The sequence below is a fragment of the Ochotona princeps genome, chromosome 14, assembly GCF_030435755.1.
Source record: "Ochotona princeps isolate mOchPri1 chromosome 14, mOchPri1.hap1, whole genome shotgun sequence".
In the NCBI taxonomy this organism is placed as follows: Eukaryota; Metazoa; Chordata; class Mammalia; order Lagomorpha; family Ochotonidae; genus Ochotona; species Ochotona princeps.
In genome coordinates this window covers 27,943,812-27,965,542 of record NC_080845.1, presented here as the reverse complement: position 1 = coordinate 27,965,542, position 21,731 = coordinate 27,943,812, and the positions used below count along the sequence as shown (strand labels likewise).

Below are 21,731 nucleotides of genomic sequence, written 5' to 3'. Positions count from 1 at the left end.
CTCCTGAGTGAGCTGCAGAGCACCAGGCTAGGAGCCTGGCTTGCTGCTCTCTGCACTTCCAAATCATCAGAGCCTGGCAGACATTCCTCCAGCCCCCTTAGAGTCCTAAAAGATCACTCAGTTGCACCAGGGCACCAGTCTGCTCCTTTGAGGCTATCGAAGGGTGGTTTTATTGCTGCTCACATGCCTCCTGGGTCCTGATGACTAAGTAGTTCTCTATGAGACTTTGAGACCTTTCCACCCCTGTAGCCCCAGTACTCCAGTTTGTAATCCAGAGGCTGGTAATTTCCACCCTGACCCTATAGCCAGCACTTTTCATCTCATCTTTCAGGTTTTACTCCAGCCACTGAATGATCTGTATTCTTCCTATCTCCATTAAAGACCAGAATCTTTTAGGAAAAGGTTTATGACCACATCATCCACAGGGTAGACTGGGACAAGGCCTGGTACAATGTGAAGCTCAATACATATACATTACAATTTTCAGATAGCAATAATAAAACCAAGACTTAAAACTCCCTGTATGGGGAGGAGCCTTAGACACACATATAATATGAGAATTTACTACTAGAAAAAAAGCTAACTTTAAAAAGAGGTGAAGGGTGGATTTTAAAATCCAACCACAAATAATTCCTAAATTCCCACTACATCCAGAGTGTGTGTTTGGGGCTGGAGATTTCTGTGTGAGATGGCTTTAGGGCCTGGACGATGAGGAAAGTTCTAGTTCTTTTGTAGGCTGATGGCACAGCAATGCTTAATATAACATTTTGTCTCTATAGGGCCAAGTACTTTTTAATAATTGGGACTCTATCTTTGCTGGCCATGGAGGCCAGTTCAACACGCATGTTCCGATTTACTCCTTTGACGGTCGAGACATCATGACAGATCCCTCTTGGTAAGTGGGGAGGTGGACGTTCTTGTAGGCTCCCCTGGAGGGGTTTAGGAGGCGTGTACCGGTGGAGTATCTCTTTTAGCTGCCTGTGTGCTGTGGCCAACACAAAGCTGCAACAAGGCAGCTGAGGGCCATGCAGAAATCCCTGATCTGGAAGGCAGGGGACTCTGTATCCAAAGAAATAATCACTTTTCCTTAGGGGTGAGAATCAGAGAAGGCCAGGTACTTTTGCTGATCTCTCAAGGATAAATCACTACTCTAGGCAGATAATTACAGGGATTATACTCAAGACTAAGGAATATGAGGAAGACAGGTCCAGAATCATAAAAGCTGAGGGGGTTGTTTGGAAATGGTTGCAAGTTGGGTATGGCCGGGGTAGGCTATGTTCAGAAAGTCGGAAGAAATCTCACAGACATATGTGGCTTGGCATTGGACCATAGACGGTTAAAGAGTCTGACTTGACTCACTAAACATATGCCAATTTGCTTTGCAAGACACATGTCATTTCCAAAAGTAACCTGACAACCTGCCTTTCTAGGCCCCAGAAGGTCGTATGGCATGGTTCCAGCACCCATGGCGTCCGTCTCGTGGATAAGTACTGTGAAGCGTGGCGAACCGCGGACATGTCCGTCACAGGGTTTGCCTCCCAGCTGAGCACAGGGAAGATCCTGGACCAGAAGGCCTATAGCTGTGCCAACAGGCTAATTGTTCTGTGTATCGAGAACAGTTTCATGACAGATGCTAGGAAGTAGCAATACTTCCGATGATTCTTCAGAAAGTTTTTCCAATATTTCTTATGTGAAGAGGAGTTGACACTGAAATCTAAAAATGTTTAAATGTTGTAAATATTATGCATTTTTTATTACACATGCATCACAGCAACAACCAAAGAAAACATACCTCAGTACACTCAAAACTGAAGACATAAAGGACTCAGATCAATAACAAAATCTGATCCACATTATCGGTGCTAGATTCTCCAGGAAATCCATGCAGTGTGAACACATCCCACCACGATCAAGGGCAAGCTCAAGACAAAAGCTTTGGCATTTGCCCACTGTATTTTTGAGAAAGTGGCTTCCTTCTTTAAACCATTGTTGTTGAGTGTAAGATGTCCTTCATGTTTTCTTACCAAGTCAATGTTTAGAAATGTTACTCAATGTAAGTTATGTGTACACCAAATGCTTCTTTCTTTCACATACATCTATCATTTACACTGCTATTCATACAAAGAAACAGAAGTGCTCAAATGATCCTATTCATGTCCTTTGATATTACCAGACTTTATTGTTTCTTTCCCTAAAATATTACTGCCATCGTTGCTTTGGGAGTTTTCTATTTTTACACAAGCATATTTTACTATGACATCTGTTCCTATGACTGACTTACTGGAAAAGTTGAAACTCCAAATTATCTGAAATGAGAAGAAAAATGGGACATAATTACCACCTTGGCCTTAGCTGTTCTCCTCCCACCCCCCCCCCCCAATTCCATGACTTCCATTTGGCAATTCTTGAATTACAACTGCCACTCACACAGACTGGCTCATATGGATGAATTTTTCTGAGAACAATCTTCATGCTGTATAGTTTGATTTTTTTCCATGTAAGTTAACATAAAAAAATCTTTTCCAAGCACCTTCTTCTATTTGACTTTTTTTTTCCCCTGGGTCCTTTATTCTCCTCCACTGATGTGGAAGCTGGCCACACTGGGTTTGCTAATCTGGCCTCTGTCACCTGTGCCAGTCAAACGGTGATCAGAGACTTGAAAGATTTTCCCATCATGCTCGTTGGCTCCTGCCTGTCATTTCCCACTTGGTGGGGGCAGCTTTGGCTGAGTGGGACTTGGGGTGAGCTGTGCCTCCACCACTGACTCAGGGTGTGACTTGGGAGTGTGTCTGCATCCCTCTCCCAAAAGAAGGTAGGCTAAGACAAGTATGCCAACTCTCATTTATTAAACATTACACTCATGACAGATCCCACTTATTTCTCATGAGAATACTGCAAGCTAAATGTTTTTATCCCCACTTTGTGAATGAGAAAAAGAAAGCAGACGTGCAAAAATGACTTGCTCTGGATTCCCCAGCTGAGGGAGGCAGGATTGGATTCTGCAGAGAATCTGTCCTCGGATCTTTCCAAGGAACTGCTGTGCCGAGGCTCCTCTCCGCTCCCTCCCAGCTCTGGAGGTGAAACAAAATCACCAGGCAAGAGGCCTACTGGGATATTTCCTGTCATTCAGCTGAGCTGGCCCAGTATTCAACACAGTCAATTCACCCTCCAAACCAGGGCAGTAGAAAGGAAGTTAAAGGAGAGGAAAAACAACAAAACCTAGCTGCCGGACCCTCCATGGAGAGGACTCCCAAGCAGAAGCATAGTGGAAAACTCCTCAACTGTGAAGAACTGGTGACAGAAGCCCCAGAGGAGGAGAGTAGAGCATCTGAGGCCACAAAGTCAGATGCCACACATTCTAGGAACAGCCCGTCAGGCTGCAAATGGGACAGAGTGGGATGGAGACTTAGGGAGGACCTGGAAGCCCAGGACAGGGTATAGACATTCACATCTTGGCTCCTAGCCCTCTCCACACTCTGTAGCAGGTTTAGACAAGCCAACCAAGAAGCAGGTCCTGAGTCTGCCACAGCCATGTGGGGACCCTGAGAATGCCTGTAGAAACCCTGGACCTGCCTGGCAAGCAACACCCTCCACTGCCAGTCAGCTCATATAGCAGCTTTGCAACTGAGGCTATGGTCTGGAGCCTGAATAGCCACTTAGGCAAGCCCCAGGGACTCCTTTGTTGTTTGTGCCCTGCCCAGTTACAGGCAAGCCTCATTCACTCCAGGTCTCTCCTGACCCCTTTTTGCCAAATGGCAGATGCCTGTGAGTCCTCTGCACCTGCTGGGCCTTTCTCATGCTTCCTCCTCTGCACACCCAATAAGGAATCTTGCCATGCAATTGAAACACCACGACTGAAGGGGCTCATGCCTTGCACTTAGCTTTGTGTCTGAGGGTCTGGAAGAAGCCTGACACTCTCAGACATAAGAAGGAAGGGAGAATTGCCACAGTAGCCATTGTCACGGTGTTGCGGTCTTTGGGGTTCTGACCCCAAGTTCTCTGTGGAATATTCTCAGGGTTTTCAGCTCTGATGCTTCCAACATTCTGAAATGGCAAAGGAAGCAGAACAGAACCAACTGCCAGTAGAAGCCAGTGCCCAGGCTCCACTTGAATGGGACAGAAAAAGCAAAGGGACTTAGAAAATGTCCAGATGACACAGAATACAAAGATACAGGACAATCCACACTGCCCACCTGGACATGACTATGTGACATGGTCTGGTGAAGAACTGCAGAACCAAGAGATTGGGCTGTGAGGGCAGCCCTCGCCTTTCTTTTCTCGATAGGCTCTGTGGCCTGCATTATGTCGCACGAGCCTGCCAAGGAAGAAAGGGAGAGAGATGGTGTGAATTCTAGGAACAATCCAGATGAGGATTAGTCAAAATAATCCTGTGTTGGCCTATGGACCAGGAAGGACAGGGAATATATACTTACACAGTCTCACAATGTGGTCATTTGATCTCGTGTGTGTGTGTGTGTGTGGAGGGGGGGGCTTCTGCTTTTCTCTGTATATGATTACTTCAATACAGCTGAAGACAAGACTCCATGTAGTAGTGATGCTTACAGACAGCTTGAGGCTCATACCACTCCACCACATCCCCACAGAAGAATGTATGAATTCCTGGAAAGAACTCGCATGGGCCCCATTTCTGTTATGTGCCTATGTTCATGGCTGTGCTTAACAGCCCCATGAGATGAGCTGTATGCAAGGAACAATTCCTGCATCCTGAATGCATGTGTATGGATGTGTGTGCACACACACATACATACATACACACACGTGTGGTGGAAGAGACCAGAGAAAAGAGAAGACTGAGAAGGTTTTAAAAAAAAAATGGTACCCCAGATGGCAGCAGAGAAGGGCGAAGTTGTGGGGAGAGGGGAGTGGGAGAGATCATGCCAGCCTTGAATTCTAGGGGAAGGCATTCAAACTTCATGCTGTAACTATTCAGAAACCCTGCTATCTGAGACCAGCATCTGTGGATAGTCTGACCTGGACATTGGAGAAAGACTTTTCACTCCTAGGCCACTGGGACATTACTGAGCCTCCTCAAAGCTGCTCAATGACCACTATCTAACTCCCTCCCCTACACCTTTCCCCTTGTACTCCAACTTACAGCACAGTCATGTGTGCAGAAGCATTGGGGTTCTACCTCCTACGAGCTGTGAAATTATAGGCAAGGAACTGAAACTCTCCAAGTTATTGAAAATTATTTCCTGTGGGCCTGCAGTGATAGCCTAGTGGCTAAAGTCCTCACCTTGCACACACTGGGATCCCATATGGACACTGGTTCTAATCCTGGCAGCTCTGCTTCCCATCCAGCTCCCTGCTTGTGGTTTGGAAAGCACTTGAGAACGGCCCAAAGCCTTGGGACCCTGCACCCATGTGAGAGACCTGGAAGAAGTTCCTGGCTCCTGACTTCAGATTAGCTCAGCTCTGACTGTTGCTACCATTTGGAGAGTAAACCAGGGGATAAAAGATCTTTCTGTCTCTCCTTCTCTCTGTAAATCTGATAAAAATAAATAAATCTTTCAAAAATAGAAAGAAAGAAAATAGTCTCCTACATAGAATCCTTCCCCTTCAACCTAGTTTCTTCATGTGTAAAATGGGAACATTTCTCCCTTGCGTTGATGCATTGGAAGCAATGGGAGTGGAATTCTGGTGCAGAACCTGTCCTCTTGGCCTATGTGTCCCAGAAGCAACTGGGGTCCTTCCTCCATCCTTACCAAGTGGTCTCTTTCCATCTGCCTGGTTTCTCTGCTTGTCTCTACATCCTGGGCTGTGACTCCACATATACACACTGCTGACAGCTCTGTCTACCTGCTGCCTGATGAATAGCCACTGTCCCAAGACCCTAATTCCCCAAGTAGCCCCACTTCACTGCCCATCCTGCCTGTACCCCAATAAGCATATGTTGTCATCTGGCTCAGCATGGGCTCCCAGCCTCAGTCCTGACTCTTGGGCTAGATTCCTTGTGATTGACAGCAGCACGTGCCACAATGACGGTTACATAGATTTATTATCTCCCTGTCTAAGCCTGCTCAGAGCACCCTGTTACACGATATGTGGTTAGAAGAAATTTCCTGCCCTCCTCTCCTTGCAGATTTACTCTTTCTTCTCTGGTTCTTTTATCAGTCAGTGACAGTGCTGTCCAGCCAGTAGCCTGGGAGCCATTTATTTACTTGTTCATCCAACAAATATTGACTGAGTGTCTCCTTAGGAACAATAATAGCAACAATAACAATGATAAACCATAAGGTAAGTGCTAAGAAGCTCAACAAGGTAGGGTATTTCCATGATGACTACTTTGATTTTTTTTAACGGCTTATTGGAGAGAAACACATAGAGAGAGAAGACAGAGAGGGATCTCCTATCTGCTAGTTTACTGCATAAATACCTGCAATATCCTCCACTGTGCCATGCCAAAGCTCGAAGCTAGGCTCTCTCTCCAGGTCTTACGCTTTGGTGTCAGGAACCCAGGTACTAGGGCCATGAGCACTGCTTCCCAGTGTCTGTATTGGCAGAAACCTGGAGTGAGGATCCAGAGTCAGGACTCAACTCTTAGTTGCTATACTACAGAAGGTAGGCATCATAAATGCTAGTCCAAATGCCTGCCTCATTGTTTCCCATAAGCTTTTTGAAGTGCACACATTTATACATCAGTCACTAGACAACAAGGGTGCGGGGGACACTGCAGCAACTTCCAGGGACCTCTAGCCTCACAAACCTAGGTAGAATGGGCTCAGGCTGCCAGAAAATAGTCTCAGACAAAGAGATGTGCATATGTAGAAACCAGAATTTGGAGGTCTGGGGCCCTACTACATAAGGGTCTAACAGGAAGCTACTGGGGTTTGATTTCAAGATAAAGATCTGAGCTCGCATCAACTTCCTCAAATTGTACTGGAAGGATAAAAACACGAAGAAAAACAGCTTGCAACACCACTGTTTAAAAGGACTGCAAGCATGTTCAAAGCATGAGGGCTTTTTGCAAGATGGACACCTGGTAAACCTGGATAGACTCCATCTACAGAGAAGGTTGGGCATGTCCATAAGTCTGTGCTGAGCCTGGTGCCCACTCAACCATGCCTGCAGAGGTTAAAAGCAAATCCACGCTGCAAGCAAAGCCAGTGACCCTCACAGAGACAGTGCCATGGTTGATAGCACCCAGAGGGCTGTGAACCTTGTGGTCAGTGGTCATCAGAAGAGGTTCAGCAGCTTCCCCTGAGGGAACTGGTGCATGGGTCAGAATGAACGTCGCCTGCAAGAGGCATTGCCTTTCCAAATGCTGAAGCTGGGGCCAGCCTTGCCATGCAGTGGTGAAGCTGCTGTTTGTGATGCTGGTGTCCACTGTGAGTGTGCAGGTTATAGTTGTGGCTGCTCTTCCTCTGGTTCGGCTTCCTGCTGATGTGCCTGAGAAGGCGGCAGAAGACAGCTCAAATGCTTGGGCCCCTTCCACCCATGTGTGAGACCAGGATGGAGTTTCTGGCTTCAAGCTGATGCAGCCCCAGCAGGTGTAGCCATTTGGACAGTGAATCCAGTGGATGGAATACATCCATCTCTCTCTCTCTACCCCTCCCTCCTTCCCTCTCACCCTCCCCCTCACTCCCTCCCCTTTTCTTTCTCTCTCTATTCCTCCTGACACACATGAGATGCCATCCAGTCATAGCAAGCAATGGGTCATTGATCACCCTTCTTAATTGGTGCTAAGATGGAGAGCTTCTTCAGCTATAGTGGGCATTTCCCAACTCCTGGCAGGTGCTTTCTTGGTCATGGTTGAGGTTCCTTTTAGGAGGGCATTTTCACAGCACAGACAACACCCTGCCTGGCCTAGACCTCTGAGGGATTTAAGTTCACAAGACCCAAGAACGTAGGTCTCTTTCAGCCCTGGGGAAAGTCCAGATCAACTTTCGGGCTCCTGGCTTCAGTCTGACCCAGTCCTGGCTGCAGTAGGTATTTGGGGAGTGTACCGGAGGATGGAATTTTTCTCCCTCTCTTTCTCCTTTTCAAATAAAATGAAAACAAATAATAAAATTTAGAAGACAACAGAGCAATATATAAATAATCCCTGATTAAGGATTATATTAAATTTGCACAGCCAGTAAAACCTTTATGTACAAAAATAAAGGAAAGACACTTTCAGAACTGTCAAATCTCAAAATTAGAGCCTTTAGGTACTCATTCTGAGAAACAGACTCTATGGAAGAATTGTAACTAGGTAGAAATCAGCCAAGACATAAGAGCGCACCATAAGACCCTAGTCGACTTTTTCTTTATCTGTAGACAACTCTGTTTTCCCCAAAGGCAGAAATACCAAAGAAATTTGGGTTTAATCTGAAAAATCACACTTTGTGACATTGGTGATAAGGTAGGAAAGATAACGTGATCTATTACCAAATCCAGAAATTCTTTCCCAAGCTCATACTGGAAAACTAGTGAGAAGCAAGGTCAGTATGATTTATTGTTATGGCCAAATCCATGTTTCCTAATGTGTCCTATGTGTACTACATTTGGGTTGAGGTGGTCTTAGCTTTTATAATTAGTATGTGTTAGATGCCAAGTAGATGCCAAGTAGATGCTGATCCCATCATTTGACATTTGCAGATAGCCAAGTAGATGCTGATCCCATCATTTGACATTTGTTTTTACTTAATATGAAGTTAAGGTCACTAAGTTTTCAAAAAAATGGTTGTCTCCTTTTTTCCCCTAAAATCTGTTTATTTGAACTCAAAGTTACAGAGAGAGAGAATCTTTCATATGCTGGTTCACTCCTCAGATGGCTATAATGATTGACACTGGACCAGGCTAAGCCAAATCATTAAGTCTGATCCTCTGGTTACAAAATTAGCACAATGCCTAGTCTTTTTCTTCCTCAAATATTCTTTTTAAAAATCTTCCTTCAAGTCCTCCAAGATTCCTTACATTTGCCCAGGAATTCATTTGACTCATCATTAGTTTGTGGGTGCCACCAAGAGGAAGAGAACCCACAGCTGTCACCTGTGGCTGGATCACTTCCCTGGTTACAATGCTCTGCTGACAGGTGGAGGTGTGCTGGTGTTGCTAATGACCTGGCTGGCTTCTGGCAGCATCACTCCGCTCTGCTGGTCACCCAAACCACTCTGGCTGCCACAGACACAGGTACTATCTCTGGATTTAACAATGAGTGCTTCAGGGGAGACATTTAGATTATAGGTTAACGTGGCGATATCCCTAAATTCTGACTTCTGAGGGAGAAGAGATAGGATGGCCGCTCCTCGCAAACACTAAGCAAACAGGCAGATGCTGCTAACCCTAAACTCCTTTTCTTTCCTCCCCTTCTTCCAGTCTCATACAGATGGAGAAGGAGGGTATAAGGAAAGGAAGAATGGAGGAAGGCTGGTTAGATTAGATCCCTCACTTTAGCAAGCACTGAGAGGGGGACTGAGTGTCTTGGAGCACCTTACATAGAGCTCATTATTCATGGAACACCCTGTTCATTTGAGCAATGGGAAGGAGGCAGGCTTGCAAAGCTCTGGGAGCAGAGTGTCCCAAGTGGGAGGGATAACAAACAAAAAAGCCTTGACAAGCATCATGGTGTAGCTAGGGGAAGCTGGCAGGAGCTGGAGCAAGAGTAACCGTGGTGGGCCCCCAGCGTGGTGGCCTAGTGGCTAAAGTTCTTGCCTTGAACGCGCCAGGATCCCTTATGGGCACCAGTTCTAATCCCATCAGCCCTGTTTCCCATCCAGCTCCCTGCCTGTGGCATGGAAAAGCAGTCGAGGACAGCCCAAAGCCTTGGGACCCTGCATTCATATAGAAAATCTGGAAGAAGTTCCTGGATCCTGGCTTCAGATTGGTGCAGCACTGGCCATTGCGCTCACTTGGGGAATGAATCATCGGATGGAAGATTTAATCTCGGCAGCCCCACTTCCCATCCAGTTCCTTGCTTGTGGCCTGGGAGAGCAGTCGAGGACAGCCCAAAGACCTGAGACCCTGCACTTATGTGGGAGACCCAGAAGAGGCTCCTGGCTCCTGGCTTCAGATTGGCGCAGCACTGGCTATTGTGCTCACTTGGGGAGTGAATCATCGGATGGAAGATCTTCCTCTCTGTCTCTCCTCCCCTCTGTATATCTGACTCTGCAATAAAAATAAAATAAATCTTTAAAAAAAAGGAGCAATAACAGTAAAGACAGACGCAGGCATAGGAAGGTGGGCAGGTGGGCAGCTGTGCATAACATGGGTCACTGGAGACCAAAACAAACATTGTGTGCCTGATTGCTCTGAGAAACTTCTGGAAATAAGTGATATACCTGAATAGGTTTTACTTTTTTTTAGCATTGTTTTATTTGTCTTAGAGGTAATAGCTTTGACATTATAATTAAAGGCTTATCGGTTCCAATAAATAAAGTGATTTTATTGAGGTAGCAAATTAGATAACTGGATGTGTCATGGTGATGCTTCCACTGTCAGAAAAATAGCACCATGTGGACTGCTCAAATACACAGTCACACACACACCTGTTCACCCACTGCGGCTACCATTCATTTTATTATTGGGATGGATACAACTGCCTGGGGGTTTACTCTCCACGGATCTATTAGATTTAAGAGTAGCTAAGTGATTTGTACTTGAGACAGACCTCAGTGCCTTCTGTGTGTTTAAGGGACTGTGGGGATGATGCCAGAAGCAAATGGAGCAGCTAACAAACTTCTGTGATGGTTTGGCAGAGAGATGATGTCCTGGGGCAGTGATTGAAGCAGTAAAGGTGGGGAGAAGTGGGAAGATTTGGGATAAAGTCAGTAGGAGAGCCTGGTTGTGGGATCTGGGTCTGACCAAATACCTAGATGATGATGCTATTTCCTCTTACGGAAATGACTGGGAAGGTGAAATAGGTTTATGGTTGGCTATTTGCTTCATTACTGTATCTCTAGGCCCAGAAGAGTATCTGCCATCTAGCAGGTGCTCAGTAACTGTATGTTGAATAAATGTAAAAATAACATCTTGTTCAGATGATAGTTGAACAGTCTATTGGACAACCTCATGCTCTTGCCAGCTGTGACTAAATGATACACTGTACCACATTACACCAGGTAGGTCTACAACATTCCCATTTCAAAGGAGAATAAGAAACAATCCTAGCTATCATCAGTTAAGAACTTCTATCCCATCTATTGGGACAGGAACAGCAAAGACTCATCAACAAATTCTTTTTGTCCTCCTATTGGTTCTATATCCTTGGGGATCTTGGGAGAGCAGTTCTTATAAAATGGGTGGGTCTGGCATCAAAATCACTGTGTCCAGAAAAACAAAACATGTTGTCAAGTCCCTTCCTCCCATCTTCCATTTGTTTTCCCTCCACCACTTATCTCAGCTTTCCTCTGTGGTCCTCACAGTCTCTTACACAAATGGCTTTATCCTAGCAAAGACAATCATGGTCACCAGACACCCCTGGCTGATAATGTTCAGTTCAGCTCTGCCAAAGGAATGAGTGTTTACTCTCTCCATCCCTTGCTTTACAGAACCTAAGAGTTCCAGTTGCCTGGTCCAGCTTTGATCGGTTTCCTCATTCAGTCTTGATGACTGGGTATGTTTTTATACACAGTTCCTGGCTCATAACTCCCTCCCTTAGGCAGGCCACTAGCAACTAGAGTTTCCCTTTCCCAAGGATGATGATAGAAACTCACCACACCCCACCTTTCTGTCTTAGAGTTGGCCATAAAGAAATTCTCTGACCTAGCTTGTTGTAGGATAGATGGCAATGCCCCCAATTCAGGGGTCTTATGGAATCCAAGAAAGAAGACTACAGAGAGGTCAAGAGAAATGTGAACAGACAGGCCTTGTTTTGTGCCCCCACTCAGAACCTTAGCCAGAATCTCACTCTTTTTATCCAATCACACTTTGGCAAAGTTATCCAGGCTACAGTGCTGCTAATGAAATAAAGTCTCCATTGGAACTCCAAAGGAGTACCAGATGCAATGGCTCAGCTGGCTAATCCTCTACCTTGCAAGCACCAGGATCTCATAAGGGTGCAAGTTCATGTTCTGGCTGCTCTACTTCCCATCAGCTTCCTGCTTGGATCTTGGGAAGCAGTCGAGGACGGCCCAAAGCCTTGGGACTCTGCACACATGTGGGAGACCCAGAAGAAGCTCCTGACTCCTGGATTCAGATCAGCTTTGCTCTGGCATTGTGGCCATTTGGAAAGTGAACCAGTCAATGGACGATCTTTCTCTCTGTCTCTCCTTCTCTCTGTAGATCTGCCTTTCTAATAAAATAAATAAATCTTTAAAAAAAAAAAAAGCCCAAGGTTTGGAGAGCTCCTGGACCAGAGCAATGTGGAGGTGCCTGAAGAGTGGTACTCCATGCCCTTATCTTACCTTTGCTCCACACATCACTTCATCAGTACTCTTTATAATCTTCTTTCCAACAAACTGGTAAATTTAGATCAAATGATTCCCTGGATTCTGGGGATGACATCAACAAATTCATCACACTGAGAGGGGACTTGCACGGACCTTGCTTTATAGCAGGTCAATAAGTTGCACAGGTAGAAAGACTTAGGGTTTGTGATTGGCCTGGAGGGTCAGAGGTAGTGATGGGGAATGAGCCCTCAACCTGCGGGATCTGGTGCTACTTCAGGTAGACAATGATAGAGCTGAGTTGCAAAATGACCCACTGATTTTCTTGCTGCTGGGGAGAAACTCCCAGACATGGGAGTGATGCTGCCAAGGTGATGTCATCCTCCTTGGGGCCTGACCCTTAGGAATCTGTGATTGGCAACCACATGGGAATCAGCAGCATGATTGGAGTAGAGAAGCAGAAATTGTCTAACAGCAGCAGTAGGTAAGGCCAGCTGTCCCCATTCAGAAAGGAGCGAGAAGCTGGGTGGGCAAACAGAACAGAGCCTTGACTGTGCTCAGAGTCACGCTGGATAACAGGACCTGAAGAAAGAGTGAGCATTCAGGGCCCTGGTTTCTTTGTTGTTTATTTTTGTTTTTGTTTTCTTCTGACTTAAACAAGTCAGAAGCTTGGTGGACAGGAATTGCAATGAGGAAGTGAGTGAGTGCGAGCGCTGTGCGTTGTGGAGGAATACATGAAGGGGGAAGTGGTGAAAACAGCCTGTTCCTTGCCAACTGGGCTCTCAGCCATTCCAGGGGTGACTCAGTGCCGTGTGTCGTGCCTTCCTCGGGTCTGCTTCGTCCAATCCTCCACTGTCAAATAAATAGGAAGTGTGGCAGACGGATCCTTTTTAGTAGCAGTACATTTGGGTTTGTTTTCATGGGCTCAAATCCACGGGAGAGCAATGATTTTGTTTTGCTTCTTGCCACATCAAAGACATGGAGCAATGTAAAATTTTTATTTTATTTTATTTTTTTGCCTTTTATTTGAGAGGCATAAAAGCATACACACACACACACACACATTATCCTCCACTGGTTCATTCCCCAAATGCCCACAACAGCCAGGGCTGGGCCAGGCTGAATCCAGGAGTCTGGGATTCGATCTAGGTCTCTCCCATGGGCTACAATAAACAAGTACTTGAGCTTGCTGTCTCCCAGGGTGCACATTAGCAGGAGGCTGGAATCATAAGTGAAGCCAGAACTTAAGCTCAGGCATGGGATAGGGGTATTCAAGTACAGACTTATCCCTTGATACTAAACTCATCTTACGGAGCGATTTAAAAGAGGTATTTCAAAGGGATGATAATGCAGCTTACAGAATGGAATCCCATAGTGACTGTCAAGCTGGGCTTAGCTAATATGCGTGACTTGTTCTGATCACGGTCTCTGTTAGAATCTTCGCATGCCAGAATCACAGCCAACCACTCACATTCCAGAGGAGGCAACCAGAGCCCAGAAAATGGAATGAAGGGATTTTAAACCATTGACTTAGAAGGATTGTGGGTCCAAGCACTGATGTGTTTAAATCCCTGCACAAAGATCTTTCCATGAAGTCATTTGAGGATGCTTAATAAAGTAAATAATAGTGTATCTGCTACAGATGTGCTTGTAAATATCCCTGAAAGCAGTTGATGGAAAATTTCAACCTGGAACTGCAAGTGAAAATTGATAAATGGATTCACTTCTTGCATGCCAAAAATATCTCTACAAAGATGTGACTTCATCCTGGTATACACACAGGGTGCTTGAATAATTCAGCCATCAAGGTCACATCTTTGCACACAGAGCCATCCCTTTCTGGGGTGGATTTTTCAGTCCCTGAATCCCTGTGGCCTGAAGTTGCTACATACCCAGGGATCTGCTTGGCTGTGTACTTGTCATCTCTGACACCTCTGTGCCTCCCAGCTTAATTGTAGGGCTGCGATTCTTAGGTTTGGCCTCTGTAGTCCCTGCCTCACAGCCAGACCATGAGGAGTTCCCACTTCCCACTATCTCTGTGCCTGGTCTCCCTTGAGTACAATATCAGACCCTTTTGCTGGGATCAACCAACTGGGTAGAGTCAGGAGAGAGGAGCATGAGCTCAGAGTATTGTCTGCCCATTTCCTGTCTCTCTATGGGATCCCCAAGGGCTGCGGCCTGCTTCCTTCCATTGAAAACTAACTTCAGAGACCCTGTGTGGTAGCCCAGGGGCTAAAGTTCTCACCTTGCATGCACTGGGGTCCCATGTGGGCACTGGTTCTAATCCCAGCAGCCCTGCTTCCCATCCAGCTCCCTGCCTGTGGCCTGGGAAAGCAATCAACCACGGCTCAAAGCGTTAGAATGCCACACCCACGTGGGAGACCTGGAAGAAGCTCCAGGCTACTGGCTTTGGATTGGCTCAGCTCCAGCCACTGCAGCCACTTAGAGAGTGAATCAACAAATGGAAGACCTTCCTCTCTGTCTTTTCTCCTTTCTGTGTATCTGGCTTTCCAAGAAGAAGAATCTGTGTATCTGGCTTTCCAAGAAGAAGAATCAAAGAAAGAAAGAAAGAAAGAAAGAAAGAAAGAAAGAAAGAAAGAAAGAAAGAAAGAAAGAGAAAGAAAGAAAGAGAGAAAGAGAGAAAGAAAGAGAAAACTAACTTCAGGGGTCAGCTTACTGAAACCCCAGCATTCATGTGAGCATTAGTTTAAGTCCCAGCTGCTTCTCTGCTGACCCAACTCTGTGCAATGCACCTGAGAAAGCAGGAAAGATGGCCCAAGTGCTTGGGCCCCTACTACCCACGTGGGATATCTAGATGGGTATTCAGGGTCCAATCATCGCCATTTGGAAAGTAAGCCAATGCATGAAAGATTCTCTCTCTCTCCCCCTCCCTCTCCCTGTTTAAATAAATCTTTAAAGAAAAAAGAAAGAAACAGCACCTCCTGTCAAGTGGCTCCTCTCCTCACAGGCCTTTCTCTCCTAGTACCTGAAGTGCTTCTCCCTTCACTTATTCAGGCCTGGCCTGAGAACAGCACCTGATGTCATGAGGGCTTTGAGGAGCTCAGTGACATTCTAAATTCCTCTTGTGGTTTCTCCATACTCTGCCGTCTCTTGAAAACAACCCATTTATTAAATTTGCCTCAAAAACCTTGGTTGAGGGTACCACCTGCCCTGACTGATAAATTACCTGATCAAGCCTTGGCATCAGTGGCCCTGGTTCTCTGATACGAATTCCATCCCGGAAGGCAGAATCCCTGGAGCCTGCTCTCAGGAGTCAGTGAGTCTGCAGCATCCATGAACCTGAACTCCTGGGGCCTGATACTAAATCTGTCCCTCCTCTTTGACAGCAAGCCTCAGAAGCAGGACCCCTCATCCGTAGACGACAGGGAAGCAGAAATGTGGGGCCCAAGTAAGCACATTGCAGGACCATGCTTGTGTTTCATGGAGGAGAGGGACAAGGACAGGTTCTGGGACTCATGAGAAAGTCCACTGATGACCTCAGGAGCCAGGGTGTTCCTATGCTTCCTCCCACTTGGCTCCCAGGAGCTTGGGAGGGAGTTGCATCTGTGCTCGGGCCTGAGGAGTGGCACCTGCCGGGGCCCTGCGAGAGAGTGGCAGTGAGGGCCTGCCCACCACACAAAGGCTCCATCAGAGATGGTGAAGCGTTTCACTGGGCTCGCAGCTCCAGCTTCCCCACCTCATCCTCCTTGTTCTGCCAGCCCCTGGGTCTCTCAAGCTCCAAGTCTTGGTATTGACAATTGCAGACTACTCAGTAATAGCCAATGGCAACTTATTGTTCTAGGCACAAAATATGCTAGTTTGAGAGTAATTCACAGCCACTTCCACTTGCTTCAGATTGCCACTTGAGCACCAAACACTATGGGAAAGCTGCTTCATAGCAGAAAGTGGTAGTTGCACAGATGTCCACCCTATCTTGCATGTTCGTGGTTCAATTGGTCAAACATTTTTTCATGGTTTATATATATATATTTATATTAAATATAACATATATTCTATATTGTACATTATATTACATATATAAACTGTGATTCTCATACTAAATCTATTATGTACGTATATGTACTTGTGTATGTGTTGCATACATAAATATATATCTATAACATGTATATATTTTGTATTTCTATATATATAAGTAATATATGCAAAAGATTAGGCCTCCAGAAATGAAATGACTTACCCAAGGTCATGTAATTAGCTGGAATGAATTGCCTCTGTATTTTCTTGTGATCTCACTGGGTAATATATTAGCTGTGACGTGTGCCTTCCACTTGTGGCTGTGAGCTCATGAACCACAGAGTCATGGCTTATTACTTAGTTGTACATGTCAGTAATAGGTGTGTATACATATGTGTGCATGCCATACATCTCAAATCTGTGATATTTAAACAACCAGCGGTGTGTCCCACTACTTAGATTAAAAACCACAGTGTTACCCCAACTGTGAAAAGCTCCTCTCCGTCTTTTGCCTACATCTTCCTCTCAGCCCTGAATTTTGTCTGTCATATGAACACTGCCCTAAACATCCACTATTCCCTTGTGCATGTCATGTAGCTTTGTGTCATTGGCTTACCTATCCTCCCTGCCTCCCACCACACATACACACACTCTCTCCATACACAAAGTCCCCCACAGTGTACATAGATGATTGGACTAGGGAGGCTCTAGCATGATCTGAAACGCCTTGCCTGTGCCTTATCACTTCCAAAACATTAATAAGTTGGAGGCTAGAAACTTGGGTTCTGGCTAGCAAGAATCACGAGAACAAAGCATCTTGGACGCTCAGCTACATTGCATGCCCAGCTGCCCTTCCCTTGGAATCCTTTATTGCTACAAATCTAAGTTATGCATGGGGAAAGCCCTAATGAACTGCCGTACCCCTGCAGCTGAATTTCCTTTCTGGAGCTCAAAAATCTCTTCCCTCAAGACCTTCCTTCTAAGTTTTGAGCAGTAAGAATCACTCTCTCCCCTCTGCCCTCCCTCCCCGCCCCCCCTCGTACCCTTAAGAACTCCTCCTGCACTCACCTGAAACTTCCTTGTCCTTACACGCCTCCCTCTTAAAATCTTGAAGCGTTTATGTCATACTTCCTCACAACCATTTCAACAATGACAGCAGCCTATGCAAGATTGAAGAATCACATTCTTCAAACTCCAGGCGGTGACCCGCTACCAAGTTGTGAAGTCAATTCAGTGACTTCAGACCAGGATTTTAGAAGCATTAAGTAGAACTGAGCCTTACCTTGTGAGGCTCACAAGCTATCAGAATATGTTGTTGAAGGCAAAACAGCCAAAGATAAACACTATTTAGGTGTTTAGTGAAAATTGTGTTGTAGTTTTGTGTGTGTATGTGTGTCCTAGATCCTAATGTGAAATACTTCTTATGTTCCAAATATATTTGCGAGTCACTGCTCAAGAGGAAGTTTGCCAGGGACATCGGTTGCTTACTCATCCCTGTTTCCCTATTGTTCCATCTCTGCCTTGCAGTAGGACAGCCTTATGGTTTGGATGAGCTCTAGAAGTGGCTATGAATGACCTCAACCAATTACCACAATCCCAGCACAGTTGCTACCATGACTAGTTTGGAGATGGGCAGTAATCCCAATCCTAGAGCAACAAACACATATCATTCCCTGGCCACAGGGTATGTGTATGGCAGGAATGAGGGGCAGAGGGGATGCATGTGAGTAATCACCCAAGAATCCATCTTCTTGGGAAACCTGTCAAAACCCTTTGATGGGCCTGAAAATCGTACCAATACTTGCTTAAGAGAGGCCCAATCTGGTTTTAAACACACCAAAAAAAAAAAAAAAAAAAAAAACACCTTATTTAATATCTGCCCTACCCCCATGTCACACCAAAGCTTGCAAGAGAGGGAGAAGAAGAAACCAGAAGACAAACAAATAAGTCACAGAGTAATTGCTAAGTGACATCATCATTAACCCACTTTTGCAAATCATGGTTTGTTGCCCTAAAGAGAGCTTTCGGTAGGTGACCACAGCTCCCTTTCAAACCCTGGGTTCCCTGTGTTTACATATTGGAAAAGCTTGGGCACTTAGGAGGCTGAATGCCTAAGGGAGGTGAGATGGGGAAGTCAATAGCTTGTCCACACCAGAGGAAGACAGAGTCCTAGGAAAAGTGCAGATCAAAAGAGGAGGCGAAGATCAGGGGGGCATTTGTGCCTGGAGCTGGACAGAGAAAACGGTGTGGAGAAAGAAGAGGGGTACTGTTGGATTGGAACGACAGCATCATGATGGATACAAACAGGAACTGCCTTCCCTGCTGCTGCTCATGGGCAGGCCCCCAAGAGCTGGTCTATAATCCCAAGCCTTCTTTATTAGAACTCTGAGTACCAGGAGACTAGGAGAAAAAGACCAACTGGATGTGTGTTTTAGAATGGGTAACGGGCCTTTCCTAGATGCAAGGGAGAAAAGGTATAAGTGTGAACCTTTCCGGTGCCACTGAAAGTTTTCTTTCTCATGCAAACTTAAGCAACATTTTGGGATTTGGATTGGAGGAGTCAAAGTATTGCTTCTTTAAATGAAACATCATGACAAGCTGGCTAGGAGTTGGTCAGCTATCTCAAATTCCAACACTAAGACAAGTAAATAAATCGTATGTGAGGGCTATCATTGTGTCATAGCAGATGAAACTACCACCTATGATGCCAGTATCCCACAAGGATGCTGGTTAAAGACCTGGCACCTCTAATCCACCTCCAACCCATCTCTCAGCTAGTATGTCTTGGAAAGCAGTAGAAGGTGGCCCAAATCTTTGGACCCCTGCACCCATGTGAGAGACCCAGAAGAATTTCCTGGCTTGGATCTGGCCAGTCCTGGCTGTCGCCATTTGGGGAGTGAAGCAGCAGACAGAAGAGCTCTCTGTGTCTCCCTTTCTCTGTAACTCTGCCTCCCAAATAAATAAATATTTAAAAAGTGTATGTGGCCATCATCCTCCACTAAACTGTGAGCTCCTAAGACAAAAAGTGACTGGGCAAGAAGAGGTGGTCTAGAAATGTTTGAGAAAGAAAACAAGTGAGGACAGGTGGAAAGATCTCGTACTTTTGCCCTGTCCTTCTTGAGAGGTGCCTGTCCTCCCTCAACCCTGCTTTTGGGAGTTGGATAAAAGGGTCCTGGGAGCTCAACCTTACGCTGGATTTTTGTTGGCATCAGCAGGAATCCACCTTGGAATCACATGAAATCCTTTACTAGTGGAATCTTTGCCTTCCCAAAGCTCAGATGCACATTCTGTAAGCTTGGGGAGCTTCTGACGTTTTCTTGTTTCACTTCCCTTAGTTTGACAGCTAAATTCCTTCAGAAAGCACCTAACTGTCTCAACTATCTAAGTGGAAATGAGGAAGAGGTTGGGGGTCTGAGGAAAAAATAAAGAACTATATTCTGGGGATGGGGTAGAGTGGGGAGGGTATGAAGGTGGTGCCTTGGGGCAGAGCTGAAGACACCGGCCTCACCCCCACCTCCTTCAGTAGGGCTCATCTGTTGCTCTCTGAAATTTCCCCCAACAGTGTGTTCTGACCTCTGATTTTGAGACACTCCCCAGTGTCTGGGTCCCAGCAGTCACATGTTTTGCTAGCTCATCTTAGCTCGGCTGTGGTGTTTTGAAGACCCCAGGCCTCTTCTAGAAGTCACTGTGCCTTCCCTTTTTCTCGGAAGCCAGAGACAGTTGGGACTCAGGGCCTCTTGGTCCTTTCCTGGAAACACCACGTTACCTGGTTGTGAAGAATCCCCAGGCCCCCGTTTGGATCTTGCTTGGTCCAACAAGTTTCTGAGCTTACCCCTAGAGCCAAGCAGTATGGATAGAACAGCCTTGACCTCCCTGGGGATTATAGTTTGGGGATCATGGGAGGGTGTGACCAACACAAGAGACCAGGAGGGCCATCGGTACCTCAGTAAAGACAGTTGGTTTTGAGTTGGAGTCCTAGGATTTAGGATGCAGCGTGGCACGGTCAGGGAGTGGAGATGGTGGGAGGAGAATAGAAATCGTTGCCTTGGGAAACACTCACTTTCCATCTCAGGGATAGTGAGAAGCAGCAGGTGTTGCTCTTTGTCTATGTATCATCCCCCAGTAATAGTAACTTGGTGATAGTTGCTTTGGGAAATGATCTCTCCTTTACCACCTATGCCATATGACTGCACAGGGTTGCCAAAGACAGTGCCCCATCTGTCCTGTCTCCACCACACGTAAGGGGAAATGACAGGGACTTGGTTAACCTCAGTGCCCAAAACACAGGCAACAGTGATTCTCATAGGCAGTGCGTCACAGCATTACACTGTGCCGCACCCCTTCCATGCTCCCCAGTATTGGAAATGTAAGGCTGGGGTCGGTTGTGTTTGGTTGCTGTTGTCATCACAGTGATTGGGGAGGGCTTCAAGCACTTCAGCAGCCAGGGATGCCAAACATCACCCTTGTCCGGGATAGTACCCCTTCCTCCTCAGAAGGCTGCTTGCTTCTCTGCTGAGAACCCTAGCTTCATGGGATGGCTTTCAGCTGGGCCAAGCAGCATCTGCTCCCTGAAGTTTTTGAAGTTTAAGAAAGTCTAGATGTGAAGGTGTCTTGCTCTAGTTTCCCTAACTGTGATGAACCCGACTCCCAGTTATTCTTGTCCCCTTAACCCATCCCATCCCATAAAGACATGCAGGAAGTTGGAGAAAATGCTGAAAAGAGAGATGGATGGAGCGTGAGAGAGCTGGTGACACCATCTGCCCTTGTCTTCCTAGGCAAGGACAGCTAATTTTTTTTCCTCCTTCAAGTTCTTTGGAGATAGGTGCTTGTCTCTAGAATCCCAACTAGTCCAAGGCTTTTGGAAGCAAAGCTCTTCTTCCCTGGTGATTGAACTATGGAATCTGGGCTTAGGATACAACATTCAGCTCCCTCTCTTACCAAGCCTCCCTGTCTCCTAAATCTCCCACAAGTAGAGAATCAGGCTCAGAGAAGGGTCCCAGAGAGCAGGCTGGAAGTTAGGCCTCCTGCCGAGAGGTCAGCAACAGTGTCCTGCTCTCACAGAATGGAATCCCACCTGAGCTCCTGCTCCAAGGGTGCTGGTGCAGCTGTGCTTTCTATCCAACGGAGTGCTGAAATGCACAGTGCCCAGAAGCTCCCAGACCCGGGGAGCCTGCAGGCTGGCTGAGACCACCTTTGCTATCTCCATCGGAAGAAGGAAGTTCCTGTGGAGCTGGGAACTCCAAGGGGCACACCTGCTAACACTTCAGGCCTGCTGAAGCTCTTCCTCCTCCTTGCTAGGTTCTCCAGGGAGATGGCCACACTCTGGGATCTTACCTTCCCCTGCAAAAGAACATTACAATGCAGCTGGCCTCCTTTGCTACTGGGGCATTTTGAGAGGCTCCTGTGGCCACAGCAATAGCATCCTTT

The 21,731-nt window shown here is 46.2% G+C and overlaps 1 protein-coding gene across 1 annotated transcript in view; it reads left to right on the top strand.

The window, feature by feature from the left end:
• COL15A1 (collagen type XV alpha 1 chain) overlaps window positions 1-2,145 on the top strand; it is a 98,470-nt gene extending 96,325 nt beyond the window's left edge. Inside the window, exons 41-42 of the mRNA XM_058672867.1 lie at window positions 780-895; window positions 1,431-2,145. Of these exons, the coding sequence (XP_058528850.1) occupies window positions 780-895; window positions 1,431-1,644 (330 nt within the window). The 3' untranslated portion in view covers window positions 1,645-2,145. The remainder of the gene's footprint in view (window positions 1-779; window positions 896-1,430) is intronic.
• The last annotated feature ends 19,586 nt before the right edge of the window (window positions 2,146-21,731 follow it).